Source organism: Rhinolophus sinicus, chromosome 2 (genome assembly GCF_057876585.1).
Source record: "Rhinolophus sinicus isolate RSI-liver-muscle chromosome 2, RSI-T2T, whole genome shotgun sequence".
Classification (NCBI taxonomy): Eukaryota; Metazoa; Chordata; class Mammalia; order Chiroptera; family Rhinolophidae; genus Rhinolophus; species Rhinolophus sinicus.
This window is the reverse complement of record NC_142502.1, coordinates 44900664-44927770: the sequence shown is the minus strand read 5'-3', so window position 1 is coordinate 44927770 and position 27107 is coordinate 44900664. Positions and strand designations below refer to the sequence as shown.

Below are 27107 nucleotides of genomic sequence, written 5' to 3'. Positions count from 1 at the left end.
TGAGGCACAACTACAAAAGATCTAACACATGTGTAATGGGAATTCCAGAAAGAAAGAAAGAAATAGAAGAAATACTTGAAATAATAATGACAGAATTTCCCCAAATTAATGTCAGACACCAAGCCATAGATCCAGGAAGCTCAGAAAACACCAAGAGGAAAAATGCCCAAATCCTACACCCAGGCATATTATTTTCAAACTGCAGAAAGTTGAAGGTAAAGAATAAAATTCTGAAAGACTAGAGGGAAAAAACAGCTAACTAAAGAGGAGCAAAGATAAGAATTACATCTGATTTCTCGGTAATCATGCAGGCAAGACGAGAGTTGAAATGAAATATTTAAAGTCTTGAGAGAAAAAAACCACCTAGAATTCTGTACCCCACGAATTATCCTTTAAAAGTGAGGGAGAAATAAAGGCATTCTCAGGCAAAAAAAAATTGAGGGAATTTGTTGTCAGTAGACTTGCTTTGGAAGAAATGTTTTAAAAAGTTCTGTGAGAGAAGGGAAATGATAAGGGTCAGAAACTTGGATCTATAAAAAGAAAGGAAGAGCATCAGAGAAGAAATAAATGAAGGTAAAATAACTTATTTTTCTTAATTGATCTAACAGATAACAGTTTGTTCACATAATAGCAACAATATATTTGATTATATATGCTTCTGTATATATGGATGGCTATAGACTGAGTGTCTGGGTTTCCTCCCCAAATAGTATGTTGAAATGTTAACCCTCCATGTGATGGTATGAGAAAGTGGGGCCTTGGGAAGTGATTAGGTCATGAGGGTGGAGCCCTCATGAATGCGGTTAATGCCCGTATACACGAGACCACCAAGAGCTTCCTTGTCCCCTGTTCCATGTGCGGACACAATGAAAAGATGGTTTTCCATGAACCAGGAAACGGGCCCTCACCAGACACCACATTTTTTGGTGCCTTAATTTTAGACTTCTAGGTTGCAGAACGGTAAGAAGTACATTTCTATTGTTTATAAGCCAACAAGTACGGTATTCCATTCTAGCAGCCCAAATGGACTAAGACGTGTATGCTTATGTACCAGTGAAATGAATGACAGCAATGATACTCGGGACGGGAAGGAGGAATTAGGATTATTTTGTTATAAGGTATTCCCACAACTCATGAAGTGGTATGTTGTTATTTGAAGGTGGACTTGGATTAGTTGTAAATGTATATTGCAAACTCTAGGGCAGTGTGAAGGAGAGACTTTGCAATGACGTGACTGCTGTGTGACCTGTGAGCTGAACCCAGGCCAGAATGGAGATTGCTTAACACAAACCTCCCTTAAAGACTGATCGTAATTGTTGTTCATTCGGACTTAGATCAGCACCCCTCCCCTACCTCCTGTTATATGCTGGTTCCTGGAACAGGCCGTTGTCCTGACCTGGTCAAGCATGTAATTTCTCATATCTGGTAGCATTCACGTACTAGTAGCCATGTCTGTCTCCCCAACCCCTTTACCCTATGTAATACTTTGGCACCTGCCAAGTAGCACAGGAATCCATTTCATCTTGTAGCTGCCCAAGATGTGCCTCGTTTGTAAGTTTACCTTGATAAACTAGTAATTATCATACTGGAGTGACCAGCCTCTTTTCTTTGGTCTTTTACTGCCCTCCGCTTATGGAGGTAGATTTACAGCCTCGGAGCTTGGAGCCTTTCTCTGGGCCTGCAGAACATAAAATGCAACCACTAAAAAAAAAAAAAAAAAAAAAAGTTTAAAAAGTATCACTAAGTTAAAAAATAAAAAATTATTTAAAATAAGTATAACCAAATATGCTAAAAAGAGAAAGTGGAATCATATAAAATGTTCAATTAAACCACAAAGGACAGAAAAAGAATGGAAGACAAAAATAAGAACAAAGAACAAGCGCAACACACAGAAAATAACATAGATATTAATCCAACTATATAAAAAATCACTTTGAATGTCAATGGTGTAATTGCACCAATTAAAACACAGAGATTGTCAGAGTGAATCAAGAAACAAGACCCAACTCTGTTGTCTACAGGAAACCCTCTTTATATATAAAGACACATATAGTTTAAAAATAAATGGATGACAATTGTTAGTAAAATTACATAGATTTCAGGTGTACAATTTTGTATTACATCATCTATAAATCCCATTGTGTGTTCATCACCCAGAGTCACCCCAATAAATTTAATAAAATAAAATTAAAAAAATAAAATAAATGGATGAACAAAGATGTGCTATGTATAGAAAGTGGAAGTAATTATATTAATTTTAGACAGAACAGACTTCAGACCAAGGAAAGTTACCAGGGCTAAAGAGTGGCATTACATACTGATAAGGGTCAATTCTCCAAGGAGACAAAATGATCCTTAATGTGTGTGTGCCTAACAACAGAGTGTCAAAATACATGAGGCAAAATCTAACAGAACTGTAAGGAGAAATAGATGAATCCAGCATTATATTAGTTTCAGGTATATGACATAATGATTCAATATTTGCATAATATCCATTATATCCAAGAAGACAGCACTACCAAATGCTGGCTAAAACTACACAAAGAAAACGACAGACCAATATCTCTTGTGAACATAGATGCAAAAATCCTCATAAAAATATTAGCAAATTGAATTCAACAATGTGGAAAAAAGAATTACACACCACAACTGAGTGGGATTTATCCCAAATATGCAGTTTGTACAATATTAAAAAATTAATGTAATTTGTCACATCAACAAGCTTAAGAAGAAAAAATCACATGATCATATCAATAGAAGCAGAAAAAGCATTTGACAAAACTCCAACAACCATTCATTATAAAAACTCTTAGCAAACCAGGGATAGAGGGGAACTTTATCAACTTGATAAAGATTATCTGCAAAAAAACCTACAGCTAGTGTCATACTTAATGGTAAGAAACTTGAAGCTTTCCTGCTAAGATCAGGAACAAGACAAGGATATCCCTTTTCACCACTTCTTTTCAAAATCATACTGGAAGTTTTAGTTAAGTCAACAAAACAAGAAAAGGAAATAAAAAATATACAGATTGGGAAGGAAGAAATAAAACTGTCATTGTTCTCAGATGACATGATCGTCTATGTAGAAAATTTGAAAGCATCGACAAAAAATCTGGAACTATAAAGCAATTATAGCAGGGATGCAGGATACAGTTAATACACAAAAGTCAATTGCTTTTCTATATACCAGCAATGAACAAACAAAATTTTAAATCAAACAATACCATTTACATTACACCCCAAAAATGAAATAGTTAATGTATAACGTAACAAAATTGTACAAGAACTATGTGAGGAAAACTACAGAACTGAAGAAACAAAGAAAAGCTAATGAAATGGAGAGACATTCCATATTCATGGATTGGAAGACAATATTGTCTAGATGACAGTTCTTCCCAGCTTGAGTTATAGATTCAGTGCAATCCTAATTAAAATCCTAGCAAGTTACTTTGTGGATATTGACAAACTGATTCTAAATTTTATACGGAGGGGCAAAAGAGGGGCACCCAGAATAGCCAACACAATGTTGAATAAGAATGAGCCAGGAGGACTGACACCATCCGACTTTTAAGACTTACTATAAAACTACAGTAATAGAGACAGTGTTGACCTGGTGAAGGAATAGATAAATAGGTCAGAATAGAGAGCCCAGAAATAGACCCACATAAATATAGTCAATTGATATTAGACCAAGGAACAAAGGCAATACAATGGAGCAAATATAATCTTTTCAACAAATGGTGTTGGGACAACTGGATATCCATATGCAAAAAAATGAAGTGAACCCCTGTCTCACAACACATATAAAGATTAATTCCAAATGAACCAACAGTCTAAATGTAAGAGCTAAAATTATGAAACTGAAGAAAATATGGGTGTAAATCTTTATCATCTTGGATCAGGGAATGACCTCTTAGATACGACATCAAAAGTAAAAGCAACAAAAATGGATAAGTTTGACTTTATCAGAATTGAAAACTTTCTTGCTTCAAAGGCCACTAGAAAATGAAAAGACACAACCTACTCAATGGGAGAAAATATTTGCAAATTATGTATCAGATACAGGACATGTATCTAGAATGTATAGGAACTATTACAAATCACCAGTAAAAAACCCAATTAAAAATGGGCAAAGATTTCAATAGACATTTTCCCAAAGGTACACAAAAATGGCCAATCAGTCCTGAAAAGATGCTCAACATCATTTGCCAGCAGGGAAATGCAAATGAAAACCACAATGATATACCACTTCACACTCACGATGGTGGCTTAAAAAAAAAAAAGAAGGAAAAGGACAATAGCAAGTTTTGGTGAGGAGTAGAGAAATTGGAATCTGTGGTTGATGGATTAAAGCTCCGCCCAAAGATGTCCAGATCCTAAACTCAGCAATCTGTGAATATGTTACCATAACATGCCCCAAGAAAATTTGCTGTATGATTAAGTGAAGGATCTTGAGATGGGGTGATTATCATGGATTATTCAGGTGGGCCCCCATATAATATCACAATAGTCTTATTAAGAGTGAGTCAGTAGTGTCAAAGTCAGAAAAAAGATATGACAATGAAAACAGTTTCAATTGATGCCCTTTGAAGATGGAAGACCACCAAGGAATTCAGACAGCTTCTAGAATCTGGAAAAGGCAAACAGATTATATCCTGGGCTTCCAGGGGGGAATGCAGCCCTAATGCCATCTTAATTTTTGACCTGTAAAACTAATTTCAGACTTTTGACTTCCAGAACTGTAACATGTTAAATTTGTGTTATTTTAAGCCAGTAAATTTTTGGTAATTTGTTAGCAGCAATAGAAAAACCAATACCAAACACTCTTACATGGCTAATGGAAATATAAAATGGTGCAGGCAAAAAATAGTTTGACAGTTCCTGAGAAAGTTAAGCATAGTTACCATATGATCGAGTAATTCAACTCTTACAGAATTGAAAATAAAGTCTACACAAAAACTGTATATGAATGTTCAAAGCAGCATAATTCATAATAGTCGAAAAGTGGAAACAACCCAAATGTCCATAAACTTTTAAACGGGTGAACAAATGTGATAGAGCCATAGAATGGAATGTTATTCAGTCCTTAAAAAAGAAATAAATTATTGATACATACTACAATATATATAAACCTTAAACATGAGCCCAAATGGTCAAAGCAAATGAAACACGCCAGACCCAAAAGGCCATGTATTTTATTGTATGAGTCCATGTATAGATAACGTTCAGATTTGGCAAATCCAGGCAGATATAGATTAATGGTGTGCAGAGGATGGCAGGAGGGGAAAATGTAGAGTGACTACTACTGTATTGGAAAGTAGGTATTTCCTTTTGGTGAGAGAAAATGTTCTGGAATTAGATAGTGGTGATGGTTGCACATCCTTGTGAATTTACTAAAAACCACTGAATTGTATACTTTATGGGGTAAATTTAATGGTCTGTTAAGCATATGACAATTTTAAAATGGAAAAAGTCACAATCATCAGTGTGGTTTCCGTACACCTTTTATGTGCCCGGCACTATGGTCGTTATAAACTGTCTCACTGATCTCACAGTTCAGTCAGTAATGCACATTTCCCATTGATATTTTTAGTGACTACATGGGTACCTATCAACCCTTCTAGCATCCTGGAGTTCCCCAGAAGAATAACACCTGGCCCCTGAATACCTAACTCTGGCATACACTACAGGGCTAGAGGCGATGTTAGAGTGTCAATTTCCGGTACAGAGCCGCGGCAAAACGCCGTAACCAAGGGAACAGAGCGCGATTCCACCCAATAGGCCCACTAGCGCCTCTAGGCGTCCACAGCGCGGCGGCCCCCGGAAGTGGCGTCACGCGCAAGTTCCGGTTCGTCCTGCGCCGGGGCCCAAGCTTGTCGCATTACCGCGCGCTGCACGTGTGCTCGCTCGGTTTGGGTCGCGGTAGCGATGGACGCTTTGGATCGGGTTATGTAAGTTCGCTGGCTCCCTGCCCGGGAAAACGTTAAGAGAGGGACCCCTGTGGAGGAATGGAGTGATGTAGCCTCTGCCTCTCGCTCCTCCTGGTAACCATTCTCCTTCACACCCTTTGCCTGTTGGAGCCGAGTGGGAGCTGGTTGATCCACTGGCCTGGGTCCCCCTGGGTTGGTGCCGCCTGCCCGGAGACGGCTAGCGGGGACGCTTACAGCGGTAACCGCGGGGTGGAGGTGGCAGAGGTGTTGGTCGCTTTTTGTCTTAGCCAGTTAGAAACGTCCTCGTTTCCGAAGAAGTGTGAGGGAGGTGGGAGAGTGGGGTCTTAGGAGCACAGGCCTAGGAGTCTGACAGATCTAGGTCACAGTCCGGGCGCGTCCACCCAAAGCTATGTGACACTGGGCCATTTAGTTTTTCCAAGTCTCACTTTACTCTGTAAAATAGCATTCATAATCGAACCTCATGCAATTATGAGGATTATTTGCAAGAATGTGCCTATGTAAAGCCTTTGCTACAGTTTTTCTTTCCCTCCCAATCTTGTACACTTCTCTGAGTTATCCTTGAGTGATGTCTGTTTTAAATTCGCTCGAAAAATATTTGTTGATCTTCTAAATATTCCTGCGGTTGTTTGTGGTTTTCTTATGATTTAACTGGTTAAAACGTGAACAAATTATTTTAGTAATTAATTTAGAGATGTTTGCGCATCTGTTATATATTCCTCTAGATGGGACTGCAAAGATAAACAAGACTAGTTCACAGTCTAATTGGAGGACAGATAGCTAATAAAACATGTAAGGTGTTACTGGTATCCGTGGCTGGTTAGTGAGAAGTAACAAACCACATGGAATGCAGAGCGCACAGCATTTACATTGCTGTATGTGCACACTGAATATCTATTGATTTGATTTAATAAGTAATGTGTGTATCTTTATCAACCAGTAAATAATTAGAAGCTCTGTGTGTGCTTGATAGGTTATCTGGAGGAAAAATATGCAAGGTAAACTAAAGTATGTGTATCTTTATCAACCAATAAATGATTAGAAGCTCTGTGTGTGCTTGACATTTTATCTGGAAGAAAATTTTTTTTAAAAAATTAGTTTCAGGTGTACAAAACAATGTACTAGACATTAATACCCCTCACAAAGTGATAACCGCCTCCCTCCAGTCTACTGCCTCTGTGACATCCGCTGTTACAGTTCCACTGACTCTATTTCTTATGCTGTACTTCACATTCTGTGTGGAGGAAAATTTTTTAAATATGCGTGGTAAACTAAAGTGTGTGTTATTCTTTTCTTTCTTTTTTTTTTTGGGGGGGGGGAGTGCCCATAGGATTGGAAGAAGGAGGGAGGGAAGATCATAGTTACTTAAGAGAGGAGGAATTCTTTTAGTAGGTGGCAGAGAACTGTTTGGAAAGCAAGATGCTCACTGTAGTGGAAGCAGAGGTGAAGCCCTTTTTTTTTTTCAAATGTATAAAAACATTCTACTCCTGCTGTCATGTCATAAAATCAGAATAATGGATTTGTTTTCCCTTTATATATTGCAGAGTGATTGGTCTAGATCAGGGGTGTCCAAACTTTTTTCAATGTTTTTTACCAAGGGCCATATGCGATAAAATACACAAACAGCCGGGCTACTCACTCGAGGTGAAGTATGTATTGCCTCACCTGGTTTATTTAAGTAAACTAAATATATTTTTGGAATTTGCTGCGGGCCAATTAACAATGGATTGCGGGCTGTAGTTGGCCTGCGGGCCGCAGTTTGGACACCCCTGGTCTAGATGAATTTTTAAATCTAGCCCACTTTGAAAACTTGGCCTGCTTACAAGTTGTGTGGGCAAACTACCTCTCTGGCCTCAGTTGCCTCATCTATAAAATGGAGATAATAATTGTACTGGTCTCCTAGGGTCTTGGTGAAGATTAAGTCTTAATAGAGTGACTCTATAAAAGTGTCATTCATTATTATTCCCTTTGGTGACAATAATGTTTGACTTTCTTAGCAGTGCTGTTGGAGTGGGGTAGTGTATACCTCCTGACAGGCATTGTAGTCTTAAGCCTGGAGGAAAGAGAAGCAATAAAAAATTAGCCTCCCTGTGTTCAGTAACTGCCCATAGGTTGATCAGCAGTTGGTGTGCAATTCTTTGTGTTAGGTTGCAGAGTGCAGTTTGACTGCTCTAAGGTTGAAGGAAATGGGGTGAAAATAGCAACAGTGTTCACTTGAGTCCTTTTGTTTGTTGGTTGGTTTAATAAAAATGGTTTAGAAAGCAGTAATAAAAGAACGAGAATATTAAAATGGAAGCCTTTTTAAAAAACCAACAACTAATAAAATTAACACTTATTTAACAGTAATAATTGAATATCTTACTAATTATCTCCCTAAAAAGTGAGATTTGGTTTAATGGTGGAATCCTAACTGATAAATGTTATGTAATGTTTCTGTTGATTTATAAGATTTTGCACATTAGTCAAGTTATGATTTTGTAGTATGAGGAAAATGTTTTAAGTTGTTATAAATTATGATTTTTCTGAACAGAAAGCCCAAAACAAAAAGGGCCAAGAGATTCCTTGAGAAGAGAGAACCGAAACTCAGTGAAAATATTAAAAATGCCATGCTTATTAAAGGGGGAAATGCAAATTCAACAGTGACACAAGTTCTCAGAGATGTGGTATGTATATATACTTGTTTTTAAAATGGTATTGAAATCATTGAAGGAAATTTTCTACATACGAGTTTGGGCTGCTGGAGAAATAAATACATATGAGTAGATAAGTTTTCCTTGCATTAAGAACTGCTAGCCTTAGAGAAAAGCCGAAGTTGGCATTTATTTGCTTTGTCAAAACACTGACTACAAGTTTTCCTTAAAGCAACTGGTTTTCTTAGTAGATTTCAACTGGTTTCAATTACTAGAATTTGGTTTACTCACATTTAAGGAAATATCTAATTTGTAAAGTGAAATAACTGCACATGACTGTATATTTATTCCTTCACTAACACCAATTAGTGTGCTAGGTGCTGATGATTCATAGTTAGATGAGAGAGTCTCTCCCCTCAGTGAGCTTAGGGAGACAGACAAGGAAAAAATTACAGCATTGTGAATTAAGTGCTGCCCTGGAGGCATGCGCGGGGTGGGATAGGAGGCAGAGTTGGAGTAAGGTCCAAGAGAGGAAGAGAAGGGTATTCATGTTGAGGAAAAAGCTTGTTCTAAAGGAAGTGTGAAGGAGCATGATGCGTTTTGGGAACTACAGATAACTGGGATGGCTAAAGGAGAGTGGGCTAGATGAAACTAGAAGAACAGGCAGAGATCAGATAGTAACATGGAGTTTAAGCTTTATTCTGAAAGCTTGGTGGAACCATTGAAAGATTTTACGTGAGCGGCTTGACTAGAGAGGGTTGAAGCAAATGTAGGAAACTATTTAAGCCTTTGCTGTCAGCCAGGTAACGAGCATCTGGAGTCCAGGCGATGAAAATGAGCAGTGATCAGAGAGAGTGGATGGTGAGGGTAGAAGAGTTTGGGCATAAGTAAGAAGTATGACTTACGAGGTTTCTGGCCTGGATGACTGATGAGCAGTAATGCCAATTAAAGAATGTATCACGTGGAGCTCATTTGGAGGGTCAGTTTAGGGCATACAATTTAAGTGATGAAGGTGAAAGCTCTATGTTTCTTTCTACCTCTATGGCCTCATGTCTAGCTCAGTGTCTGGCACACAGTAGGTACTCAATAAATGTTTAATCAGTGAATGAAAGGCATAGTCTGTAGGGATATCTAATAGTTAGTTGAGTATTTAAGCCCTGAGTACAGCAGATAGAGTTAAATCAACTAAGTATTTGAATAGATTTTTAAACGATTTTTTGTTAGTGATTTTTTTACCCCCTTCTTCTACCTCCCCCCACCTCCCCACCCTGGTTCAAGCAGTGGTTTCTCAGTCTAGTTGTGTAGGACACAGCTCCCTGGCCCATGCTGGTATTATGAGCCTGCGCTCCCTCTGGATGAGGCAGTCGTCTCCAGGCGTCGGTTGTTCACACCAGCTCATGGCAGCACACGGTAGTCCGTGGTAGCACTCAGCAGCCTGCGGCAACTGCAGCCCATCGCAGCTTAAGCCAAACTCTGGCTGCTCCCGGCAGCCCAGCTCCAGGGAAAGTTGTTGTTCACAATCTTAGCTGTAGAGTGTGCAGCTCACTGGCCCACGTGGGAATCGAACCGGCGACCTCGGTGTTAGGAGCACGGCGCTCCAACCATCTGATCCACCAGGCAGGCCCTAGATTCTTAAACTTAACTAAATTCCCTGTGCTTGTTAATAGTCAATTCAGACATCTGAATGTCTAATATATGTTCATCTTTTTTGTTTGAGTGTCATTGTGTTGATGGGATGCTACCCCAGTCCTCCCAATATTCCACCAACACAGTGACTCTACATATTTAAGTAAGCTCTAACAGCAGCACAATATTATAGATTATTACAATAGTTAACATGCATATTGATAACTCTTGAGTTGTCAAGAAAAGGTGGTAATGTCTGTTCCACTGAGGTAGGGAAATATTTGGTCAAGAATCATCGTAAGTTTTAGTACTTAAAAAGATGGATTTTACTGGTTAATTTTTGTTTACCAGCTCTGATAGTTAATGAATGATCATTTCACCTTATTTTACATTGTTTTCCTTCACTTACTCCTTTCTCTAATGCAAAGTAAAGTAGTGCCTTAGATCTTTGTTATTCCCTATGGTAGACCAGTACTGATCATATAATTAATATGTGATTATTAGTCGATGGGTGAAAAGAAGTAAGAAAAAAATGAAAAGAGGGTTGAATAACAGGAATTTTTAAAAGGGCAGTATTTAAACTGGCTAGTATTATGATTGTCATCATTGTGACTTTCTCACTTCTCTTATTTCCAGACAACATTATTTCAATTCCATCAGCCTTCTCTGATAGGATTTATTTTTTCTGTTTTCTTCTCTTTTTTCTACTCTCAAACTGTCTAATTGGAAAGAATGAAATAGGTAGAATTTAAAGTAATGAAGGGAAGCATTTAAGTTGGATAGACTATTGAAAAGGCATAGAAAATTGTCATTGGTAAAGTCCAGTCTAAGTTAGAATATTAAGTTTATGTTGCAAGTTGTTATAAGTGATCAAAAGGAAGCCAAGCAGAAGACACCAGAATAGGATTTGGGGTTCAGAGTAATCTTGTATATTGATTGTTACAATGCTTTGTTTTTACCTCTGCTTTTCAGAATGTATTTTATTTTGAAAGCTATAAATTATGTTTTACAGTATGCACTGAAAAAACCATATGGCGTTCTGTATAAAAAGTAAGTCATAATTTCCTTTACTTTAAATTATATTGTTCCATTACATAAAAGTAACAAACAACCACTTTATGAAAGATTTGGAAAAATATATTTTTGAAAAAAACACTACAGTTCCTTACATAGGTATTTGTATTTTTAAATTTCTTTCTAGTCTGTTTTCATTTGTATTGAATATTCTTACCTAGTTGTAATCATAGCATATATGTTATTTTGAAATAATTATAGACTTACAGAAAAGTTGCAAAAATAGAGTTCCCATGTATCTTTCACCCAGCTTCTCTTAATATTACATCTTGCATGAGCATAATATAATTATCAAAAGTAAGAAATTAGCATTGGTACAATAGTGGTAACTAAATTACAGACTTGATTTGATTTCGATCAGTTTTTCCATTAATATCCTTTTTCTCTTCCAGGGTCCTACATTGCATTTAGTTGTCCTGTCTCCTTAGTTTCCTCCAATTTGTGACAGTTCCTCAGTCTTTCCTTGTCTTTCCTGACCTTGATACTTTTGAAAAGTACTTGCCAGTTATTTTGTAAAACATCCCTCATTTTGGATTTGTCTTAAATGTCTCTTGAATGTTATAGATTGAGGTTATGCATATTTGGCAAGAATACTACAAAAATGATGTGCTTTTCTCAGTAAATCATACCAGAGAGTATATGATGTATTATACTGGTGGCATTGGTTAAAGTGGTGTTGGCTGGGTTTCTCCACTATGAAGTTACTATTTTTCAATCAAGCCCTTCTCCATGGAACCTTGGAGAAACACAGATCTGGGCACTAAGTGTTCTCAGTTGCTCCTGGAATAGTCATTGTCTCTAGGTCTGCTCAGCAGACCGAGCTTGAAAATACATATTATATGTATTAACCTATGCATACATGCACATCTATATTTATTTATATTTATATATTTTAAAACTCTATGAGTTATTTGTATAATTTAGTATATACATAGTTTCAGAATTTCTAACCCTGTAAGAAACAAATGTAAGAGGTAACTAGAGTGTGGAATTTGTGTACAGTACTTTTTGTCTTTAGCCTTACGTTACCTGGTCAAAATACCGTTTTCCAGTGTAACTTAGATTAGGTTTGTTTTGCCCCTTCAATATGATTGTTATTTGTTTATATTATACTCAGGGTCACTTATTACAGTTTATATTCCATTTTGGGTCTTCCACTGAATCCTAGTTATTGTCTTAATGTATATATTTAAAATTTACTCCCTGTGGTATACATTTTTGTGGGTTTGGACAATCATGATATAAAAACAGTTCCATTATCCTGAAAATTCCTGCGTGAGTACTCTTTTTATAGTCCTCCCCCTTTTAACTTGGCATTTTTTATATGTTTCCAACAGATCATATGTGCTTATTTGTGAATTGCTATTAGCTGTTAATCATAAATGCTACAATAATTTTTCCTGGTTTGTTTGCCTTGCAGCATTTTTTAAATATATTTTACTGATTATAAATATATATTATATATATATATATATATATATATATATAATATATATTATTAGATTATTAGGATAATGGAATAATCGCCCATAGATAAACAATGTACATTTTAACATAATTTCTCCTTGTGCATTTTATAACTATACATCTATTTTATTCTTTAAACAAAATTGAGATCATATTGTATATGTGATGTTTTTCTCTTTAAATTCATAAAATTGATGAACTATTTTATAGATACTACATATACATGATTAAAAATCATGTACACTGAAATTACACACTTTCCCCAGAACAACCACCACCGTTAGTTTTTTATATATCTTAACCAGAATTTCTTTATGCATATTTAAGCAAATAAAAAAATACATTCTTATTTCTCTCTCTTCATGAATGATAACATGTTCTACATTTCTCTGCCTACTAATTCTCCATCTCCACTGCAACTGTTCCTGGTCCAGTCCACCATTTGTTTTCTTTCTTTCCTGGATTACTGCTCTGGCTGCTTACTGAATCCTTATTGTTGGCGTACTACATTGCATTTTCCCATAGCAGACAGAGGAATCTTTTAAGAGGAAAACTAGAAGCATAGAGTGATCACATCACTCTATGGCCTAAAATTCTTTAGTGCTTCCTATTACTCTTTTAATATTTACATTCCTTAACCTTGCCCAACAAGGTCCTACCTATCTGGCCATATCCACATCTTTGACCTAATACCGCACCATTACTCCTTTGCTCACTAAGCCCCAGTGACACTTGCCTTCTTTCAGTTTCTTGAGTAGTCTAAGCTTTTTTCCATCTCAGAATCTTTGCTTATTCTATTCCTTCTTCCTACAGTACTCTTAACTTCAAAACTTTTATGTGGCTAACTCTTTTTATCAGGTCTCAGCTCAAATAGGCATTTTTCACACTTCACATTGACACAATACCCGATATTATTTTTGTCACAACAATTATTACTTTTTGAAACTGTTTATTTTTCCACTAAAATGTAATCTCCAAGAAAGCAAGGCTGTTGTTTGACATGGTATTATAGTATCCCTAGCTCCTAGAACAGTGCCTGGCACATAATAGGCATTAAATAAATATTTGAATGAATGATTATCTTTCCAGCTTTGTTTTTTGATCATCTGAATTATATTTACTTACTATGCTGCTTAATTGTTATGGGTAAATTATTAAGATTATTAAAATCAGGCTCACGTTTTTCAGTATTCTTTCTTCATCTTTCCTTCTTGTTTTTCTACATTTTTCAATATTCTTAGGAAAAATATTACAAGACCATTTGAGGATCAGACATCACTGGTAAGTATGAAAATCTTTCTGATTTAAGAGAGCATATAAGTGATTATTCATACTAATTTATTTAGTACTCACAATTTATGATTTTTTAAAATGAGAAATCATCCTATGTGAGGGACTTTTGATGTAAAATGGAGGGGAAGTAAGATTTACACTTTGAAAATATGACTATAGATCTTACATTTCACTATGACTAGTGTGTATTACTCATTGCTTGTAAGTCTATTGGTAGAATTTTTAAAAGTTGAATTGCGTTTTAAGTACGTAATTAATGGATTGTCAAAAGGAAGCTTGTTATGGGTCTTTTTATAAAGCAAGTTTGATTTTTTAAAATCTGACTTTTCTTTCTTTGGATATTTTTACAACAAAGAACTCTACCTGAATTGATTTATTGCTAACAGTTGTCAGTTGCTTTACTAAAGTTAATCAAATTCCTGCTTAAATATGTTGGCAACCAAAATGAAATGAAAAAGCCTAAATGACTGAATTCAGAAGGCAAAAGATGGTATATAGTAATTGGTGAATGGACTTTGAGTATGTGATGATATTGGTTTCTTTCTAAAGAAAATCTTAAGGGAGTAAGTGGTTTGAACTATTTAAATTGATTTTATAAGAAGAATCAGAATGTGATTATGTTCTCTTGATAGGAACACCATTACTTGCTTTTTTTTCTTTTAGTTAGAATTTAAAAGAAGTGCTTTTGAATAAAATTTCAATAATTAATTGGAAGACTAAAATTGAACATCTTATCCTAATGTGGCAACTAACTGCAATAAAAATTATATTAAGAAAAAATACTGGCAAAATAAATATTCAGGTTATTTACAAAATTGCTTTCATTGTAGGCTTGGGTTTTTTTTGCTTTTATAGTCGTTTGTTGATGGGGTCATGAAAATAAAAATATAGGGTTTATTTAACCCAAGATTCTATCTCTTCCATGCACTACTTATCAAGGGCTGGTATTATTTTGTGGCACCATGATGCTTTTAGTTGAGTGACCACTTTATAGAATCTGTAATGTTATAGAATCTGTAACATTCTGTACTTTGTCAGTCCAGTGTTGATATGACAGCTTTTCTTACACTTGAAATTGTGACATTTCCTGTCTTTGATCTCCCATATCTGGAGGTGATATTTCATTGGCCATGATGAATCTCAGACCTCTCAAACTCAAAATGGCTATGGAAACAGTGGTCGTGTTGCATAGGTGGTTAAATTCCTCCTCTTGACCCCCTCCCCAATTTCTTACACTCTAATCTTGGAACTGCTTTAGAATAAGGGTTGGCAAATATACCTTCTATGGGCCAAATCCCTGTTTGTGGGAGGCCCACGAGCTAAGAATGGTTTTTATATTTTTAAAAGTTTTTTTTTTTAAGAAAGCATATAAAAAGCCTAAAATATTTACTATCTGGCCTTTTGCAGATAATTTGACAACCCTTGCTCTAGAATTTTAACAAATAAAAACTGGATTTATGGAGAAGAACAACAGAGATGAGTACTATATATATGTAAAAGGTAGTTTATGGAAAGTTTTGGGGTGTTAATTATAACATGAGAATGTAAAAAAAATTTAACAGAGCATTTTTATTTATTTAAAAAACATTTTCGAAAGTACCTTCGGTACTTTCACATATGAGAAATCATGTGGCCCTTGCAGATTTTTGCAGGAGTTGTTACTGTCTCTGATTTACACATGATAGAAGATTCTCAGAAAGGTTGACCAGACCCCATAGCTTTGCTAGAATTCGTGGGCTTTCTGGTGCATCCTCCACATGGGGAGTGGATAGGCAAGTAGGTAGTTGTTTCCCCACTTGCTTCTATTGAAACACTGGAATGAATGATAACCAAACCATGGCCTATACCTCAGGGAGTCTTGAAACCAATAAAGAAAAGTTGAGGAGTATAGTTGTTTCATCTATTCTTTAATGTTTGTCATTAACTTAAGAAACTTTTCCAACTAGACTAGAACACACTGAATCTAATTTTTGAGCTGAGATCAGGAATCTCAGTAAACTGAACCTATGGGAGGTAGAGAGCATGCACATCAGTATAGAAAGAGCTGTTTCCACTCCTCTCAAATCTGTAATGGAAGGCAGTAACTTGGAGAGCCAAATGGGGAGATATTTCTTATTGGTAGGAACAACATTGATCTGTCAGTCAGCCCTTGCTGGCTGTACAAAGTGGAACTAGTCACAGCTGAGTGGCATGGAGATTCTAGGGCGAGTTTCCTGTGTGGAGGAAGTTTGTAATGAAAAGTAGATATGTGCATTGTAAACTCATGAGTCCAATTTAAACATCTAAAAACACTATTGAATAATTCGTGTAGGTTCCCTATATATATTAAATGTATGCCAAGATGTACCAGTGATGATAGCAATGTTTCATGAGTAAAGGCATTTGTTTAGCAAATGAAATACTTGCTATGCTATTCCAAAATAACTGCATACATAGCTGAAAATAAATGGTCTCACTTCATTAACCCAATAGTTTTTGCATATTTTTGGTCTTGAACTTACATCTTTTCCCTATGAAGCCCGAATCAGAAAATTTAAAGTTAAAAGGTAGAAAAAAATTTCGGTTCCTCTGTTTATTCCTACTTAGTTCATTAAGTCTTCATTCTACTGGGAAAAAAAAAAAAAGAAACTTTTTTAGTTCAGAGGTACAGTTCTTAAGTTTCTTATATTTACTCATTGATTGAATGGGATTTCTTTGGTTTTACAGGAATTCTTTTCAAAGAAGTCCGATTGTTCTTTATTCATGTTTGGCTCCCATAATAAGAAGCGGCCAAATAATCTAGTAATAGGTAAGTATCATTTACTTTTTAATATTTTTACTTACAGAATCACTTCTGTGACTCAGATTAATTTATGGTGTTGAGGATTCGGGAATAACTAGTAAGTTCTAAACTAGTATTTTTATTTCTCTTGTGAGTTTGAATAAAATTTTTTATCAGTCTTCAGGTAAAGAATGAGCATGTAACTATTACCTCAAGTTGTAGATATTTTTCTAATATAAAACATATATCCTAAATCAGCATTAGAGTTAGAAAATAACAAAGTATCATTCCTACCTGCATAAATTAACCCTTCCCTAATAAATACCTGTATAATGAATACATTTGGCAGCCCTTGCCTGGTTGCGTTGAGACTTGGTCTGGCATGCTCACTGACTTAGGTAAGAAGCCCTTTACCCTCTATGGGCCTTTATTTACTTTTCTATAAAATAAGGGAGTTTGGCCAAATGATTTCTAAAATCCTTTCCAGGACCAAGATCACAATCATTTATTCTAGGTAGAGTTGAAAATTTAAGAAACAGAAAACATTTGAGGGGCATAAGGAAAAAGAAAAGAGGCAAATATTAGGACATTTTGAACATGGGTACATATAAGGCGGCTATTTTGGGAAAAATAAATGCTTAAAAAATGTATTTTTATTCTAGGTCGTATGTATGACTACCATGTGCTGGATATGATTGAATTAGGTATCGAGAAGTTTGTCTCTCTAAAAGATATTAAGGTAAGATACTGATCCTAAAAATAAAAAGCATTTTGTAATGTACTCTTGGGTTATAGTGACATCTTGTGGTGAAGAGTGGTGATACAGTTTTGTAGCTACAAGAATTATAGCAAATACGTAATTACTCCTTTTACCAGCCTCCTAAAAAAAGGGACATAACTTCCAGGTTTCCTGTGGGTTTGAAAAAAGGCTCCTATCAGAGCCCCACTAAGCTATACCAGTTTCCTCAGATACAGTGTAGAAAAGTAGCCTGAGATTGGATTTAGACACCAAGCATTTGGTTTTGAGGCTTGTATGGCCGTTTTGATGAGATTTGTGACCTGATAGATCAGTTACTTCCCTGACTCTCAATTGCAATCAAGTATTAAATAGGTATAACAACGTCAAATGAGATAATATATGTGAAAATGCTTATCAATGAATAATGTATTGGAAGGTATTTTGTAAAGTGTGTAAACTCTGATGCTTTATTATGGTGGAAGCCATCATTTTCTTAGTTTCTCTTTGGGACTGTGCACACATCCCTAGGCATGAGCAGCATACCCCCATTTCACCTTTACCACTGCTGCTAGCTGCGTCACCAGTTAGTGGGTGTGAACACTAGCTGATAACTAGCTGATACAGGCATCCCATGCCCTCTACTCTTTCTATAATACTTCACTTCCAAAGCAAAGAAATACTTCTGTCACGGTGCAGCTTGTAAGCCGGATGACAAAACCATTATTGTTTGTCAGATTTCATTCTTACCAAGAATCATTTAAACTGAATACTAAATTTTCACTCATGGAGCATAACCGTAACTATAAAATTCATTAATTGATAAATACGCTTACATTGGCTATCCCTGCATAGACTATTAGTCAGCCCTTCACTTTTTACCCCATTATTTGGTTATGAGCTTGTATTTTTAATTTGTTTTGGAGTTACATGTTTTGTTACACTTTTTCTTCATATTTATTTCCTCTTTACTCTGCCTGCTCATTTTTAAGACAGTTCCACGAGTTACTTCTTTTTTCACTTGCCTACTTTTATTGCCAAATCTCATCCATCTGTTAACTCTTAAGCAACATTAGTTTAGACTCTACCAGGGCATTGACTGATTATTCCAGAAACCTATTTTTTAAGATAGCCAAATATGTAGGGATGGTTTTTCTGCATAAAATAAACCTTAATGAATGAGATAATTAAAATTTAAGGCTAGTTGATTTATTTTAGATAGTATAAAATATATTGCAATGGCTGGCATATTTTATTTGAAAAGTTTGCATATCATTTATAAGAATTCCTGTCCTTTTTTTCTTTATTCATAAGGTTAGCTCAAGGACTTCATAATTACAATATTTTTATATATTTTTTAAAAGATTTTATTGGGGAAGGGGAACAGGACTTTATTGGGTTATTGGGGAACAGTGATGTGATGTGTATTTCCAGGACTTTATTGGGGAACAGTGTGTTTTTACCAGGACCCATCAGCTCCAAGTCAAGTTCTTGTCCTTTCAATCTTAGCTGTGGAGGGCACAGTTCAGCTCCAAGTCCAGATGTCGTTGTTTGATCTTAGTTGCAGGGGGCGCAGCCCACCATCCCTTGCAGGAGTTGAAGGAGCAACCTTGTGGTTGAGAGCACGTTCTCCAACCAACTGAGCCATCTGGCTGCCCAGGAGCTTGGTGGCAGCTCAGCAGCAGCTTGTTGTCTTCATTCCAGTTGCGGAGGGCGCAGCCTGCTGGCCCATGTGGGAATCTAACCGGCAGCCCTGTTGCCCAGTGCTCACGCTTTAACCAACTGAGCCACCCATCTGCCAATATAATATTTTTAGTATATTATAGTATTTGTATGGTATTATAAATCTTTAATGCCTTCTAGACTATTGAAATAAAACTCATCTGCTGTAGTTTCTTTTAGATCAGGGTTTTCACATTATGAAAAATATCAGTGATCTACATGTTAAGTACTGTTTCACATAAATTGTTTAATTATATTTTAATGATATTTTTACGGAGCCATGACGTAAAATAATATTTTTTATTACTATGCATTGTAGTTAGGATGGTTTAAAAGCCAAAGTTATAGTTGGTGTTACCTTCTTTATCTTACTTACTGTATGTAGTAGGTTGGTACAAAAGTAATTGCAGTTTAAAAGGTTAAAAATAATTGCAAAAACCGCAGTTACTTTTGCACGAACCTAATACTTAAAATAACCCCCATAGACCTAGGGGTAGCAGTAGGAGGGTCAGGTAGGACAGATGGAACACATTGTGTCTGGCAAGTCTATTTAGGCCCTTGATCAGACAGATCTTAGGCACGTCTTCTAAGTATAGACAGTTAAGGTTCAGGATCTGGAAGCAGAGAATGTCAACAGGGAAGTGGTCATGGTCAACAGGGAAGCAACAGGTGACCTCTGGTCCTAGAGCAAGTGGGTTTGTTTTTTCTTTCCTTCCTTCCTTCCTTCCTTCCTTCCTTCCTTCCTTCCTTCCTTCCTTCCTTCTTTCTTTCTGTTAGATTTGGACAATCCTTGATTGATGTCAGATCAGAGGCACTAGGATCAATGGGAAGCTCAGACCAACAACTTCGTTTACCTTTCTCCATAAATTAATTCTTCAGTTAAAGAATTGTTTTCCATTTGATTTTCTTTCATTTTGGTGGCTTTTGAATTTAAATCCTCTTATTATATCACATTCTTGTTGGTATAGAAAATCTAGACTGGACAAAATACTTTTTATAATAAGAGATTCAACCCTGCTGAGTGAGGATTAGCCCATACTTTCATATAGCTTGTATAAAGTTATATTGCTTCTCATGTGAATGTCTAGTTTAATTTAGCTTTCACTTAAACATACTGTTTATGTGATATGGTAGGAAAGGCACAGTGGTATAAATAATTCAAAGAAATTAAATTTATTTTGACTCTGGGATGCTGGCTATTGAAGGGCTATGTTTGTATTGTAGCAAGTTTAGCTTTTAATTTTTACTCTTTGCATAGAATAATGTTAAAACGTAGATGACGTCCTTCTTTGACCACTTATTTATTTGACAACGTGAGGGAGTGGAGCAGAAAATTATTTTTAGTGTAAAAATCTGTAAATTTAAAAATACCAACTCTGGTTTTAAGTCTAAACTCAGTATTTGTAGTCATAGTTTTAGGACGCTTAAGAAAATCTTAAAATGAATCATTACATAAATACTGAGTACTTTAAAATCAGCGTGTAAACAGTTTAGACTTGATAATTATATAATTATATATATTTTTCATTTCATAGAATAGTAAATGTCCTGAGGGAACAAAACCCATGTTAATATTTGCTGGTGATGATTTTGATGTAACAGAAGACTACAGGAGGCTGAAGAGTCTTCTCATCGGTAAGTATTTTAATGCTTATCTGCAAGGTAGCTCAGGTAGGCGATCTAAGACTGTCATTAGTGGCACTTGGCCACTTCACTCTAGGTATACAGCTTTTTCTTTTTGATCTCTTTTTTTCCTTTTCATTGTTCCCCACTAGCAGGGGTGAATTAAAAGGATGTTATACTCTGTAGATGATTATTATTTTTTGATGCTATCATAACTTTGGTATCAACTTATATAGCATTTTACACTTTATAAAATGCTTGCTCTCATCTGCCATTACCGACATCATTAAATTAAATTTAGAAAATTGAAAAGTTAAATTTTTAAGATTGTTATACATCATTCACTTCCAACTCAAAAACCTCTACGTACTAGTTTTTCTTAGTCTGATACACAAGGTTTTTTACACTATAACTTGCTTGTTTGATCTCCCCCAATTGCTTTCTTTCCTTTTCCATTAGAAGTGGCTTATTGAAAATATACCTTATGCCTATTCCTGTTATTCTTTTCTGATTTCATTCTTATTCATCTGTCTTTTTTCATTCTTGTAAATTTTCTTTCCCAGGAAACCCTCAGTGACCTTCCTAGCGCCTTGTATTTTATTCATTATCATCATCCTAAGTGCCAAGCATGTACTAGGTTCTTTATATATATTGCTTAATTCTCACAAAAACCTTGTAAGGTTGTTTTATAGATGACTTATTCTTAGTGAACTACACTAGTTCCTAATGATTTATGTAATGACTACATCCTTTTCTATGTATTTACGAGTCGCCATAAAATCCAATATACAGTTGTTGTCATTATCTGGGATTGACATTAATTTTACCAATTTTAAACCACTTTTTCTCCTCGTTTTTGAAAGGCTGGCCTTATTGTTCTCCATGATTTCTTAAATGTTATTAATACTTAATATTCTGTAATCACGTAGGCCAGCTCTTTTCTGTCTGAATAGAAATTTAGTTAGTCTCTAGAGATACGAACACTTCTGATACTCAGCAGCATTACCTGAAGTTTAGATAATTTATTCCATTTGAGCTTTTCATGCACCATTCTTACAAGCTAGGCCACACACTTTTTTGATTGCCCTCCTTTTGGATTTTTATATGCTTTGCTCTAGATCACTTTTGAAAAGCTGGTGGGGTATATGTTATAAATAAATTGTATACATGCTCTTGAGAAATCTGAGTCAACCAAAAAAGGTTTGTGGACAGACACATTGGTTTCATTTTTCCTTCTTAGGATTATTTATGGTCTTATCATTGGGATTACAATTTTCAAAACTTCTCATTTCTCTTCTTAATAATGGCTATTTAAAAAACAAAAAACAAGAAAACAACAACTAAGTACCACTATAACCTGTGTAGTCTTTTCTAAAGCTCTTGAGTTTGGTGAGCCAGAATCGGAATCCAGAGCCTGAACTTTTCTGCCTCTACTACCCATCGTGCTTGTGGTGAACAGTCCCTTGCAGAGTCTTTGCTACATGTTTTTACCTGTATTTTTCATGAATCAAAACAAAAAAATCATATATGAAAGACAGTGATCAACATTTCTTTGTTTCAACATACACACTCCAAAATATCAAAGGTGTTTTTCCTATTATTTCTACTCCATTGGCCTAGATTTCCTGCCCTTTTTTTAAAAAAATTTATTGGGGTGACAATTGTTAGTAAAAATCACATAGATTTCAGGTGTGCAATTCTGTATTACATCATCTATAAATCCCATTGTGTGTTCATCACCCAGAGTCAGTTCTCCTTCCATCACCATGTATTTGATCCCCCTTACCCTCATCTCCCACCCCCCACCCCCCGATTTCCTGCCTTTTAACCCTCAATTCTTCCAATCGATTCTTAATTGTCCGTGAGGATAGTACTGTAGTTTGTTATAACAGAGAGAGCTTTTGTTTGCTTTTGTTGAAATGGTTTTTCTAAGAACTCTCTTATTTGTGCTTCCACTAGATGGCAGAACAACCACATAATGCAGTAATGAGGGGGAGGGAGTGAAAACCATAAAGGAATCTGGGGGAAGAAGAAAAACCAGTAAATATCTATGTTCAGGTTTAGTCCACCCTAATTTTTATGGTTACTTTTTTATATGACTATTCTTTGCATATAAAGATGATGATAAATCAAGTAATAAGTCACTTTTATTAAATGTTCCTCTAAGGCCTACCTAAAATTTAATTAGGTTACTTTGCCTTTATCTACATCAGTGGTCATTGTTTTAATTTTTTTAACCTTTGTCGTTTCCTAATTCTTATTCTACTTGAAAAACACATAATAATAGAAATAACTCATAGATTAGGTCAGGTAATTTATTAAATTTAATCTTTTCTACAGCTCTACAAAGGTCATTGTATCAGTCTGCTGAAGCTTCCATAACAAAGTGTACCATACACTAGGAGGCTAAAACAACAGAAATTTATTTTCTCACAGTTTTAATGGCTAGAAGTTCAAGATCAAAGTTTCTGGTGTGGACTCTCTTTTTGGCTTCTTCCTATGTGCTCACATAGCTTTTCCTTTGTGTGTGGGGGAGGAACGGAGGGATGGAGAGAGACAGAAGAGTGTGCCAGCTTTCTGGTGTCTCTTATAAGGACACCAATCCTGTGGGATCAGGGCCCCACCCTTATAACCTCATTTAACCTTAATACTTCTTAGAGGCCCCATCTCCAAATGTAGCCACACTAGGGGTTAGGGCTTTAAGCTATGAATTTTGGAGGGACACAAACATTCAGGTCGTTACAGTAATATGATTCCTATGTTGTGGATGAAGAAATTCAGACCAGTTAACTTACTGTCCAGCGTGAAGAGCTAAAAGTGGTAGAATCAGGATCTGATCTAGTGTCTGACTCCACAACCCCCGGTCTTTCCCTTCAACACCTTGGTCAATCTCCTGTGTCCTTTGCCAGTGTATTTACTCATGGGCACAGCCACATTTGAGGTCTTATTTTTGCTTGAAATTGATCCATTGCAAAAATGTCCAAACTGGGGCTTTCCTTCTGACTATAACCAATTTATCCTCTACCTCTTCCACCTCCTTCGCTCTGTGTAACCGGGTTTTTATCCTTATTCCCATATTCATAGTATGTCCCATTTTACCTCTGCCCATTGTAAGGTCAGCCTTTTCCTCATTGTTCTGAGGTCCGATACACTTTAATCCATCGCCCCTTGTATGTTTCAGACTCCTCTTGTACTTTTATTGCTCCAATCCTTGAATCAGCTATTTCTCCAAGGAGCCCTGTGGTTTTTTTAAGTGAGAAATTATTTTAGAAAACGCAGTCTAGCCTTTTACCAGGCCTGGGGCACTGTCCTTCCCCATGGCGGGACACCTGGCTTCCGACTTTTCCTTCTTGTCCCCACCAGGTGGTGGAGGTGATGGGCCAGGAGGGTTCGAGCTGGGCTGGCTTGGCCCTCGAACCTGGTTGAGCTTCCAGGGCCCTCCGGGCCGCTCAGGAATTGGGCTGGGGCTTGGCCCTGGCTGAGGTGTGGGGGATTCCGTCGTGCCCTCCGCCGCCGTATGAGTTCTGACGGGGGGTGGCCTCATGTTGGAGTGGAACTGATGCCCCAAGTCGGCCTGGAGACCCCTCAGCCTGAGGGCAATGCAGGAACTGGAGTGGAGAGCAGTTCCTAAGGGACCTCCCCTGAGCCCTGCGCTGCCTCTCCTGGGACGGTGAAGCTGGTCCAGGAGAAGCTGGAGCAGAACCGCAAGGAGGAAGACGTGGAAGCTCTGCAGAAAGGCCTCGAGCAGTTTGCTAAGCTCCTGACCCAGAAGAGGTTCACCTTGGGGTACACCCAGGCCGCGTGGGGCTCACCCTGGGGATTCTCTTTGGGAGGGTGTTCAGCCAAATGACCATCTGCCACCTCCAGGCTCTGCCCCTCAGCTTGAAGAACACGTGTGAGGTGCGGCCCTTGCTGCAGAAGTGGGTGGAGGAAGCTGACAGCGAGAATCTGCAGGAGATATGCAAAGCAGGGACCCTGGTGTAGGCCTGAGAGAGAGTGGACGAGCATCGAGAGCTGAGTAAGGGGCAACCTGGAGAGCATGTTCCTGCAGCGCCGGAAGCCCACCCTGCAGCACGTCAGCCATATTGCCTAGCAGCTTGGGCTTGAGAAGGACCTGGTCCGAGTGTAGTTCTGTAACCGTTCCCAGGAGGGCGAACAATCAGGCAGTGACTGTTCTTAACAACAGGATTTTGAGGCTTCTGGACCTCCTTTCTCAGGGGGACCAGTGTCCTTCCTCTGGCGCAGAGCCCCTTTTTGGTACTGGAGGCTATGTGGGCCCTCACTTCACTATGTTGTACTCCTCAGTCCTTTCCCTGAGGGTGAAGCCTTTCCCTCTGTGTCTGTCACCACTCTGGGCTCTCCCATGCATTCAAACTGAGGTGCTTGCCCTTTGCTGGAAAGGGGAGAGCCAGGGAGAGAACCCTGAGGATTGTATACCAGGGCTTGGAGGTCAAGTTCTTCATTCACTAAGGAATTGGGAACTCAAAGGGTGTGGGGACAGGGAGTTTGGGGGGAACTGGTTGAGGGAAAGTGAAGTTCAGTGATGCTCTTGGTTTTAATCCCTACATCACTCATCACTTTGATCTTAAAGAAACCTGGGACACAGAAAAAAAAAAAGAAATCATAGTCTGGGTGTTATGGATTGTCTCTGGGTTGGTCATTGTTTCTAGGCTCTTTTAGTGGACAGAGCTATGAAATATGTTTGTTTGTTAAGATAAAATGTGTCCTGAGTTCATACTGAAACTTCCAACTCAAATTTAGGACAAAAGGATCTTAAATTCAATGACCTCACATATGTACCTCTTTCATCAATTACAAAAATCCAGGTTCTCAATGACTGCAACATAATTATGCATTTACTTTGTACTGTACTATGCATACAAGAGTCTTAGAATAAAATACCAGTATTACACTGATAATATGAATATTGAGTGCAGTTGAAGGTTTTTTGCTTTTTGGTGTTTTTTTTTTACAGTTATGTTTGTCTATAAGATACATCCTATTGGGAAGACATGGTGAAATTACAGTGTTTTGAAGTCACTTGAAATAGTTCTTTTCTATATGATTATGCCTGCAACTCAATACACAGTTTCATTTTGTTTTCAGTTTTTATGGGTTACTTAACCTTTTTTATCTTAAATTGTTTTTAAAACAACTTTTGAGGTATAATTTACATACAGTTAAGTACAGATATTTAAAGTTTTAAAATTTGATGGATTTTGACATATGTATACACCCATGAAAAGTCCACTGCAATCAAGATACAGATCCTTTCCATCACCTCCCCAAATTGCTCTGTGCTGCTTTACAGTCCATCCTTTTTATCTGTTCTAAACAAACATTGGTCCACGTTCTGTCGTTATAGATTAGTTTGTGTTTTCTAGAATTTTAGATAACTAGAATCATACAGTGTGTACTTTTCTTGGCCTGGCATCCTTCACCCAATTTATTTTGAGATTCAGCCATGTTGTTGTGTGTATCAGTAATCATTTCTTTTTATTGCCGAGCAGTATTCCATTTATAGTTATTCCACAATTTGTTTATCCCTTCATCTGTTGATGGACATTTAGGTTGATTTCAGCTTTTGGCTGTTACCAATAGAGCTGCTATGAACATTTGTATACAAATTTTTGTGAGGGCATTGTTTTCATTTCTAGGGGGTAAATATCTAGGAATGGAATAGTAGAGTCATTTGACGAGTATATGAGTATATTTAACCTTTTAAGAAGCTACCAGACTTCTCTCCATCGTGGTTGTCCCATTTTACGTTCCCGCCAACAGTGTATGAGAGCACCAGTTGCTCCACCCCCTTGCCAATACTCGGTAGACCATTCCTTTTAATTCTAGTTATTTTTATGGGTATTGTATACTGATAATGTGTTTCTAAAGTCAGAGTTACAGAGTAAAATAGTTGTATCATCGCAATTTTAATTTGCATTTTCTAATGACTAATGATGTTGAACATCTTTTCATGTGCTTATTGGCCATTCATACATCTTTGGTGAAGTATCTATTCAAATCTTTGCCTGATTTTTTAATTTGGTCATTTGTCTTCTTACTATTGAAGAATAAGGTGTGTGTGTGTGTGTGTGTGAAGTCCTTGTCTCTTTGTCTGATATATAGTCTTTGAATATTTCCTCCCAGTCTGGCTTGCTTTTTTGTTTTAATGATATCTTTCAAAGAGCAGAAGTATTTCATTTTTGTGAAGTCTCTTTCATCCATTTTTT

The 27107-nt window shown here is 36.8% G+C and overlaps 1 protein-coding gene and 1 pseudogene across 3 annotated transcripts in view; both read left to right on the top strand.

The window, feature by feature from the left end:
- The first annotated feature begins 5812 nt into the window (after positions 1 to 5812).
- RPF2 (ribosome production factor 2 homolog) overlaps positions 5813 to 27107 on the top strand; it is a 34236-nt gene continuing 12941 nt past the window's right edge. Inside the window, exons 1-7 of one of the 3 annotated variants that reach the window (XM_019735011.3) lie at positions 5813 to 5951; positions 8479 to 8611; positions 11217 to 11254; positions 13987 to 14026; positions 16745 to 16826; positions 17462 to 17538; positions 20793 to 20892. In XM_019735011.3, the coding sequence (XP_019590570.3) occupies positions 5929 to 5951; positions 8479 to 8611; positions 11217 to 11254; positions 13987 to 14026; positions 16745 to 16826; positions 17462 to 17538; positions 20793 to 20892 (493 nt within the window). In that variant the 5' untranslated portion in view covers positions 5813 to 5928. Of the gene's footprint in view, positions 6045 to 8478; positions 8612 to 11176; positions 11255 to 13986; positions 14027 to 16744; positions 16827 to 17461; positions 17539 to 20792; positions 20893 to 27107 lie in introns of those variants that run through there. The other 2 variants (XM_019735013.3, XM_074333447.2) reach the window with 2 other exon arrangements.
- Positions 20914 to 26968, top strand: LOC148758773 (POU domain, class 5, transcription factor 1 pseudogene; annotated as a pseudogene).